At 39.5% G+C, this 10,633-nt stretch overlaps 1 protein-coding gene across 4 annotated transcripts in view; it reads left to right on the forward strand.

Annotated features, from left to right (window-relative positions):
• Nucleotides 1–8,021, forward strand: part of LOC121319512 (proline-rich protein 5-like) — a 41,262-nt gene extending 33,241 nt beyond the window's left edge. For all 4 annotated transcript variants that reach the window (XM_041257011.1, XM_041257010.1, XM_041257012.1 and 1 more), the window contains 2 exons: nt 5,018–5,156; nt 5,503–8,021. In XM_041257011.1, the coding sequence (XP_041112945.1) occupies nt 5,018–5,156; nt 5,503–6,017 (654 nt within the window). In that variant the 3' untranslated portion in view covers nt 6,018–8,021. The remainder of the gene's footprint in view (nt 1–5,017; nt 5,157–5,502) is intronic.
• Nucleotides 8,022–10,633: the final 2,612 nt, after the last annotated feature.

The raw sequence follows: 10,633 nt of genomic DNA on the forward strand, positions 1-10,633 counted from the left end.
AGAGGCCTGTTAGGTGACAGCACTTAGGATGTCGAGCTCAACTTCAGACAAGTTCAAGTTAAGGCAGTTAAAGCCAAGTAAAATTAGAGAAAAAAATATAATGTACAATGGCAAAACAAAGAAAACTGGAATTAGATGGAAAAAACAACATTTTCTCCTCGTAAAAGCACAGCAAAGAGTAATAAAGCATAGCAAGGCATAGGTATGCATTGAAAAGCACAATGAAGTATGAAGGGAAGCATATTAAAAACGTGGTAAACCATGGTACTATGGTAAATGAATAGAATAACCGTTCTGTGTGAGGGGTGATCAGTAATAATAATAATAATAATAATAATAATAATAATAATAATAATAATAATAATAAGAAGAAGAAGAAGAAGAAGAAGAAGAAGAAGAAGAAGAAGAAGAAGAAGAAGAAGAAGAAGAAGAATCTTTATTTTATATAGCGCCTTTCATAAATAAATATCGCAAAGCACTTAACAAAAGTGAAAACAGAAAAAATTAATAATGATAAAAATAAAGAAAACATACAAAATATATTAAAACAGTTGGAATTAAAAATGCAATGACAGTAAAAGTCATAAGAATGCCAATTTAAATAAATGAGTTTTGAGGCAGGATTTAAAAATAGACAGACACTCAGAATCACAGATCTCAGAAGGAAGTGTCTTCCACAGCTTAGGAGCATAGGAGGAAAAAGCCCTGTCACCCACTGTACACAGTTTAGTCAGGGGAACAACCATAAAGCCGGCATCGGAGGACCGCAAAGCACGACTTGGAGTGTAGGTGGTAACTAACTCAGAAATGTAAGAGAGAGAGGTACCTCTATTGGCTTTAAAAGTCAGCAGTAGTCCTTTGTAGTCAATGCGGTATTTGACCAGTAACCAGTGTAATGATTTCAGTATGGGGGTTATGTGACCACTAGAGCGAGACCTAATAGCATCACTCCAGTCTTGTCGCTGTTGAGCTGCAGAAAATTCTGTTTCATCCAGAGCTTAATGTCAGCAAAACAGTTGATGAGCACAGAAACAGCCAAGTCAATATCAGGTGTGGTTCGCAGGTAAATCTGAGTATCATCAGCATAAATATGGAAATTTACACTTTGATTTCTAAAAATTTGGCCGATTGGAAGCAAATATATGCGAAATAAAATTGGTCCCAGTATGGAGCCCTGAGGAACACCGGAAGAAACCAACCCATTAGTAGATCTAAAACCACCCAAAGAGACAAAATGCTTTATCTCCACGAGATACGAGTTAAACCAACCAAGGGCAGTACCAGATATGCATTACTCTCTAATGCTCTTGTATGCTGCAAAAAAGCTATTAGTTCAGTCCCATAACACACTGCTGGCGGTCGTGTTTGTCCTGCATTACAAGTAAAACCTAGAGAAAACAAACACTAAGCAGGTTGCTGCACGTGGCGTGTTTGCAGCCGTGGGAATGGAGCTGCATGGCCTCTTTGCTATTTGCAGCACGCAGGCCTCGACTGTAGCACAATTAACTTTCCTGTGATGATTTTATATATATATATATATATATATATATATATATATATATATATATATATATATATATATATATATATATACACATCTATATAAAATCCCAGGCATGTTCATTCAACAGTTGAAAACTAAAAACTGTGCTGAGTATCCCCAGCGGTCTTAGCCTTCCCCTTAGCGTTCGTTTCCTCTCTGAGCCCTGCAAAATATCGGAGGAAGCTGACACTTCAGATGTAGTATTTGTTGCCTGTAACTGCTTCTGCTTCACTGTCTGAAGAATGCCACTGTTATAAAAAACAGCATCTAGGTAGTGTGATACACTTCATCGATAGACATCTCAGTGGTGGTTTTCCCTGAGTAATTAAGCTACTCCTAATTATAGACGGTGGAGGATGTTTCATACAGTCAGAGTGTCATTTACGCCTGCTGTACGCCATCAACTGACATCAGCTGTTCCATGTTGAGTTTGTGCCATGCTTTATTCTCAGTATCTGTATGGTTACACCTCTCGGAATTCCCTTTAACTGCAATTCAAAATGGTGACATCACAATCAGCCACTCTTTTCAATGAACACCTCTAAACACTGAAACCTCTGAACACCTCTTCTCAGCCTTTCAGACCTACATACTGCCAGCTTTGAAAAACCTGTTATTGCAGCATAGGAGAGGCACAGTGTAGAATTTCAACACCCTGGAGAAAGAAACAGAAGCTGACCTAACGCTGGGTTCACTGGCCTGTTCTCACACCCTCTGGGTCCATAATACATGTGTCTGTTTGTTAGATTATCAGATATTCAGTTATATACCCTATAGAGTCTAATTTCAGGAAGCCACACCTATCCTTTGTGCATTAAAGTAACAGGTTTCAGCTCATGGTACTTATCTCTCTCTGACCACATTGCCACATCCTCGTTTCCGTACAGGTTTCTGACAACAAGAGCTTCCTCTCCTCCAGAAATCAGGGGCACAAAGGCCAAGCATGATTACTGCAGGCATGCCCATGCAGTGATAGAGATGTCATTTATAATTGAGGAGATACCAGAACTAAAGAGACACTCTCTTGTATGGGATACACTGCCCCCTGGTGTATAAACATAGTATAACAAAAACTAGCTCTTCTGTTTTCTCATAGATTCCAGCCACAGTGCTAGCGCATGTATTGTCAAACCACAGTGCCTTGATGTTCCAGCTGCAGTAGCTCTCATCGACCGCTGGTGGCGCCGTGTAATGAAAACGTTTGTTGGTAACTAGATTAGAGCCGCTGTGCACAGCTTCCTTTGCTTGTCTCTGTGACTGTAAAACCTCAGCATGGCAGTACTGACTGAAGTAAGAAATGAAGAAGTGGTTCCACTTATCAAGTACACATCATTCATTTTATTAAAGAATAAAGACAGAAGCCCCACTGTATGCACTGCATAACACAGTCAGGGTATTAGATACACTGTCCCTGCTAGTCTTATAACAGCCTTCAGTAACAGGGATTGACCGCCAATCCAAGCTAATCAGGGCTGTCCCACATTCCTAATCTGCTAATCGACCCGAGCTGAGTGAAATGCAATGCGAGTTTTCAACGAATGTTAGCTGTTGCTTTGCTTCCGGTAATCCAAACTTTTTGATCTTTTTGTCACTTGATTGGTCAGTGTTGTGACGTACTTCCACCCATCCCGCTTTGGAAAAGGGTTAGAAAAAAAATTAGTGGCAGCTCGGATTGACAGCCGATGTGGGTCGGCTGAATTACCATGGAAACGTAGGATCGAGGGCAGTAGGGTTTTGAACCCGGGTTGAGTGGCGCATGGAAAAGAGGTATTGAACTCTAAAGACCAGCCTCTCTTTGGAGATGGTTCCCATACTATTTTACTAACAGTAATTAACTTGCTACAAAGCTAACAGTATATTTGTTTAAAAAAGTATTTTTTATTTTATTTTTTGCTAAATAATCATTTAGTTAGTCACAAAACGTTTTGTTACAGTATGCCTGTCAAGTCAAAAGAGGTCAAACAGTGATCTTTTGTTTTACTTAGATCGCTAGATACACAAAGACATTTTAAGTACGTTTAGTTCAGTTATAATGTACTAATATTTACTGCACACATATCATACACAATTCTGAAGGATCCAACTCATTACCTTTTATAAACAACATGCATGTAACAAAATTATATTCTGGATCATATCTTTTTGTAGTAATGATTCCGTAATGAATTGTAGTCAATTATGTAACAAAAGTGAACGTAAGGTGTAGCTATGCTGAACAAACACACCATAAACACTGCCTTGCTCGCTTAGGTTACACAACCACATCAATAGAATCTAAGAAAGAAGTGGTGAAGAGGCAGGAAGGATATAGCAGGTGGTTAAAGTCTGCAGAGATGTCTGGGATTACTTTGACTCTAAATTGGAACACCCCAGAAGAATGGCCTTCAAAATCACAGCTCTGGATCAGTCGCATCCCCCTATTTTTGGCTTGTCAACATTTTTTACAAAAAAAGTTTGTGTATTAATGCACATTCATTTTATGCCAAAATGAAATATATTAAAAAGTAATTAGTAATTCAAGGAAGGTAAACCAGCTTGTTGTGCTTTACAAAATGTCAAACATAAGACCTTGTAATAATTATTTTTTAAATGAATTTAAGTGAATAAAATTAAATCTGCTGTCATTGTGGTTTGCTAATATTGTTTAAAAAAGTAAGCCCATTTTTCTAAATCTAAAGCAGCTTTGTTACCGAAATAAAATAATTGTATATTCTTAATTTGTTTTATGTAATTGGCCTCTGCATTTGCAGAATGTTTGATAAAAGTGAAACTACCTCCAGTTACCGTGTGCTGAATGCTCAGTTTTACACCTGTAATTCATGAAATATGCCGTTGCAAACATCGCAGTGAAGGATCTGCCAACTGGAAACATACATATGTCTTTATGGGATCTGAAACCCTAAATCACAAAGGAAATGACACAGAACAGATACAATGAAAGGGTTAAGAGAGGGCTGGTTTACAAGGGAAGAAGACAGGAAAAACCTTGGCAAAGGTCTCCATTCTGAACTGGATGTGCTTTCAGTTAACAGTGGGGATGATCAGGGACTAGTGCTGTGCAAATTGATTTGCTGGCCAGGTCAACGAGCCATGAAACACGGGAGACTTATGTCTGCCTCAGGAGAGGGTGATGAATGGGCAGTAAACTGAAATGAATCTCAAGGACCTCTGTATTCTGTAAGGAGCGAAGTTCTGTAGTTTTTACAGTAGCTTCCAATACATTTTAAATTGATGTTTGGTTTCTAAATGTCCTGTAATTTCTTTGCTATATATTATAAAGACATTTCAGATGGCTGCATCACATGAGCGTCAGTATTGTATATAATTTATTCTGTTAAAAAATACAGTATTCTTTGTAAAATACATTATGAAGTATAGGTTCCATGGGGCCTACAGTGACTCGATACATCTAGACACCCCGGCCTGGATTTCATTCAGCCCCTGTGAGAGTCATGCCGTTCTCTTGCCTTGCAGGGGGTGCACGAGTCCAAGGGAGGGACGGAGGACTACTTGAAACTTGAGGCCCTGATCCAGAAGGTGGTGTCTCCGTACCTGGGAACCCACGGGCTCTTCTCTGACGACGGCCAAGCCACTCACTGCACCTGCGTTCTGGGTAAGTCATGTTCTGTAAGGCCAGTCATTATCAACACTTTCCACTTGTCATGGATTGGCATCTCACCTCATTGAATTCAATGGAAAGGCAATGGTTGGACGCGAACTGCAAACCATAGAACAACTTGCCATTCAGCTGAAGAGCTCCATAGTTGAGAGGCAAGTATGTGTTGTATGCTGATGTTGGGATTATTAACAGCCCCTAGGAGGAGATTCACTACACAGACTACATCCACCATGTGCCTTCCTGCCAGCCTCATCATTCTCCAAACTCTTGCCAACTCTTCACAGCTTCGTCCAGTTTTCTCTTTAGTAGTCCTGACCAGGAGCTTTCTTTTCATCCACAGAGAAGCGTTACCTCCGGCGCTGTGCTAAGGTAGGCGAGGTGATCGGGAAGAATCCAGTGGTGCGCTCCAAGAGCTACAACAACCCCATGCTGACCCCTGTGGTGGAGTACGAGTGCGAAGTCGGCTCCGCCGGCAGCACGGGCATCAGGAGGCACTCCGTCTCCGAAATGACCTCCTGCCTTGGGCTGCAGGGCTACTCCAACCTCACCACCATCATGGACACCGGCTCCAAAACCTCCATGGCCAAAACCTGCCAATCAGGTGAGCAAGACCTGTCGGGAGGGGAAGGAGCTTCTCCGACCTCCAATCCAGGACTCTTTTGTGAGCAGGAGCCCAGGGGGGACCAGCACCCTGCCTCCTTGCATCCCTCGCATTCCTCCAGCCCCGAGACCACAGTGGACCAGACCCTGGACTCCATAGACTCCGACTTGGAGGGCATTTTTATTGATTTCAGCCACCGATGCTCCAACTCTCCTGGGTACAGCAGGGACACCAGCAGACAGAGCTTGGTGTAGGAACGCAGGGAGAAGCAGAGCAGACTACCTGTGTGACAATCAGCAATGGAGGCCAAGTCGTTTCTTGCCAGATTTGCCTGTCAAAACATCTCGTTTTTTTTTTTTTTTTTTTAAAACATTGTTTTGTTTCCACTTTTTCATGCCTAGCCTAAACCTGTATGAGAGCTTAAGATTGACAAACAGGGAGATTAAAATGTAGGGAAGAGTAAATGTTCTTATAAGAGAGCAGGTCACATTAAAGACATAAGTGTAGATCATCCCCCAACTGAAAGGCTCTGACAAAGTCTTGACTGTGTTTTAACTGAGAAATATACTGGAGCTATTGCTGTCCCGAGCTGATGTTGCATCCTTGCTGAGCTGTTGATTACTGTAACTCATTGCTTGTAGGTCTCCTAGGAGACTCATTGAATATGATGCACGCAATACTTGCCTGCCTGTCATTTTTCACAGTTTTTAAGGCCACTACATTGGCTACCAGAAGCATTGAATTGATTTTCCAACTCCTCCTGTACCAGACTAGCTATGGTACTGGCCTTGTCTATTTGAGTTACTTTTTCCTTGCAAACCAGCCCGTACTTGGAGATCTGCCAATAGTGGTTTAATGAATCTCCTCCTAGCAGCTGATGAGTTAACAATACTGACTCTTTTAAAGGTAAGATGTACCTCTTTGAACTGTATGGTTCCTGTTCTGCCCTTGCCTTCCCATTCAATTCAATGGGCAGAGATGCCAATTCATTGCAGGGGTCTCGTTATTTCCAAGAAGTTGCTTAAAAAGCTCTGGTGGTAGAGGGCATTGATAGCTAGAGTTCCATCACCAAATCTCAGTGGCCCGCCACAGGGGAAATTCACTGTAGAACTGTTCAGATTGTAGGTCAGTTACGAACACCAAGAGTAGTGTAAAGGGCTGCACTTGCCTAAGGACTCTTCACTAAGTGCCCTATATTACATAAGGTAAGGTAACAATGGCATTGTGTCTGGGAATCTTCAGTTTGAATAACTGGGATGAATGTCACAGTACAGTCTCTGATACGATACTTAGCCATCCTCATATATTATTCTTTTTTAAATCCAGCCTCACATTGCCAGAATTGTTCATATGCCGTACATTATGGGGGGGGGGGGGGTGTTATACAAGAAATGGAATCTAATTACATAAATAAAATAGCTTTTCTCGTTTCATAAATGCCTGGGCAATACAGGGTTAAATCATGTAGTTAATTTACAGTAGCAATAATAAATGCTTGTCTATTCATTCTGGTGCTGGGGCGAACACAGGATTTTCATGTTCGGATATTTTCATGTTCATAATTTTAATTAAATATTCGTTCGTTTTCAAAAAATAATAAAAGCCATTATATTGCTCTGAACACAGGTAGAAACAGCATAGCAGCAGTAGCAGGGGTGGAGTGGCCCCTGTGTGTGTGCCTTTATTTTACAGCAAGACGTTACACTCTGCAACACGTTAAAGTAAAAAATACCCTAGGAGTAAAGAATAAGTTGTGTAGGACTTACTTTACCCCAGTAAATTAACTACAAAACAAAGGATACCAAATAACAAGGTAAATCTTGTTTTGTTTATTCCCCAAATAAGCAGTACATAAATTTGACAACGCATTTTATTAACTTTTTTCATTCCTTGCCATTGCTGCTTCTTCACAGTAAACAGTGGCCACAGGCACGTTTTCATAAAGTAATAACATGGTTTACTTGTGTCTTTTTGTAGCTCAGCAAGTAAACGAAAACTGAAATTTAGCTTTAAACACTTGAAATAAAACAAACGTGGAAATAGTATTGTAAAACGAAGGGGAAAAATACTTTGTTTTGTTTCTCGGTTATTACATTCCACGTAACAAAGTCACTACAAAAAATATATAATATATACAATCTATATAAAAATCACAAAACAACATTAACAGCAAGTAGAGACTATTTAAGCGAGGCATTCCAGAATGGAATGGGATTCTGACTCGCTCTAAAGCAGCACAACGCGTTTTTGTCTGATGGCTTATGATGGCTCGTTCATCGCACTGATGCGTTTTTACTTTTCCGTAGTCTAACCAAATACCCTATTACTGAGCGAGATTTCGTCGTTATGCGCAAAAACAGACTACCGAATACGTATGCGTGCATATTAGACCAACAAATGAAATACGACAAATTTAGAAATTTTATCTCCGAGTTACCCCCGACATATATATATATATATATATATATATATATATATATATATATAATATAGAGTGTGCATTGCCTCGAGAAAAAATCACGGAGCTCTTTTTTATTTGCCAGCTTCTGGTGAGGCGATAAATAAGTGCAAGCTATTTTTATCATTTCTAGCGAATATGAACATCTGATTTTTGTATCCGTCCAAAAAATATTTTTGTCCCAGCACTAACTCATTCTGTTTGACACTCGCATACGGAAAGACCAGAAGACCATGTGAGTCCGTGGTGACCTGAGTATTGTGTGAGCAGGTTTGTATATGTATATAATCTTAAAATTATGGGGGCAAGCATTGGTAGAGTGGGAACATTTTCCAGTGGAATATGAACCAATAAACATGCCGGTAATCCATTAAACTCTGAAGCTACGAGTCTGAAAAGCACATAATTCCATTCGACAAAATAATTTATGAAGTGGCGAACAAGAGAACATGTGCAGGCAATAACCATATTTTAAAGGAATCTTGACAGTTCGTCTGAAATAAAGCTTAAAACTGTTAATAAACCACTGACACATTTATCTTCATCTCGATAAGCCTGTCACCTTTCCACAGTGCATGCACTATGCTACAGTGCAACAGCACCACTTGCTGGGAGAAAAGGGTATGTCAGGCAGACCTAATAAGAACCACTCTAGACTTGGGTAAATGACCCGTTTTCATAATGTGACACCCTGTAATATTAAAATGACCACAGTGTGGCACAATTTCACCTACTGAACTGATCATAGAAAGTAATAAAATGTGTTTTTCAGATTGTTCGTTTAACCACGTGGATCGTTGTAGCTTACATTGACATGGGGAGTTACACAGCTTGTCTTCTGCATGAATGAGATGTAAGAACAGAGCATTGCTATCGAGAGGTCGCATTCGGTCCATCTCAGTGCATCCGTTTCCCAGCAGCTGATTGATCTCGAAACGTTTTGAGTATGTGGTCTACCTGAGCTGGAGTGACCCAGGCACGACCAACAGGTCCTCATTTAGAAGGGAGAGGACAGACAATGCATTCTTTAAATCAAGACATCTCATGCTATTAAAACAAACAGCTTTTTTATTGGAGAATAACACTATCACAGCATGTAGACTTGCTTGGTTTTAGCGCTCAGATTTGCCTTTCAGGGCGGGTTTCAAGTGACCTGGCTTCAGTATATAAGCTGCCACTGACTGAAGGTTGATATAAACGAGGGGAGTCGCCTCCCAAGTCCAGTGTTTGCTTTACTTTTGGTGATGTACAAAGATTTCCCTGTCAATCAGATGATAATGTTTGCAGGATTCTTGCCTGATACTTTGCAGTGAATTAGTGATGAATCATCCAATCAGTAATTACAAGCTTTGACTCAATAATCAACAGAGGTGCTCAATATGCCCATGGTCTGATTTCAAAAGCTTTGGGGATCTCAAGCAAATTTCACAATATACATTTCAATCAGAAAGTATTATTACAGTACAGGTGATCTAGGAATAGGTATGCTTAATTTTTAATGATTTTACAATTCATTTTCTTCCTAACATTATCACATGCCATTTTGTTGTGCTGTGAGATTTTTTTTTTTACTTCCTTGTACCTTATCACTTCCTATGCAGTTGCAGTCAGCACAGGAAGGGATAAAGGTACCAGGAAGCAATGGAACATGTACTCTATCCTATTTTGTATTTAAGAAACAATATCAAATTAGAATAAACAAGCAAGATGTATTCTGTACCAGGAGAAGGGGAGCTGTGATAATATTGCTTGTGCTACACTGGTTGTAAAGCCTTGAAATTTGCTGTTATGAATAGCAATTATAAAAATGAAAGAACTTCACTGTGGAGTTTCTACAGAGGGATTCAACATAATAGATAACTATAAAACCGGGCATGAGTTGTAATTGTGCACTGACTACAGTATGAAGTGGTCTTGATGTAAAAAAGAAAATCCTAACATTACAACAGGGTGCATTTCCGTACCTCTGTATTTTCTGTGTGTTTAATGCCCTTCCTTTGTAGTTGGTTCACTTTTTTCTCTCTGCTTGTAACAGTGCTCTATTTGAAGCTGCCAATAGGTGGCAGTATTGCATAAGGAGATCAATATGGAGATCAATACATACAGTAATTGAATGCCTTTTTTTCTGCACAGGATTGTAAAAAAAAAAAAAAAAAACAAACAAAAAAAAACTTTTACAATGGAATCCACTCCAGATTTTCTACACAAAGCTGTAAGGTTTTAATACTGTAATTAAACTTTTGGTAGAACAAATCATGATCATGTTACTCATGTTCTTAATGTGATTTTTATTGTTTTTTTCTTTCTACGACATATTTGATAATTGTCAAAGAGAAAAATACATGTTACTTTTAAATAAAGTTCTGTTATCAACACGCTTATTTTGTGAGATGTTCTGTGACTTTATAGGAT

The sequence above is a fragment of the Polyodon spathula genome, chromosome 8 (genome assembly GCF_017654505.1).
Source record: "Polyodon spathula isolate WHYD16114869_AA chromosome 8, ASM1765450v1, whole genome shotgun sequence".
NCBI lineage: Eukaryota > Metazoa > Chordata > Actinopteri > Acipenseriformes > Polyodontidae > Polyodon > Polyodon spathula.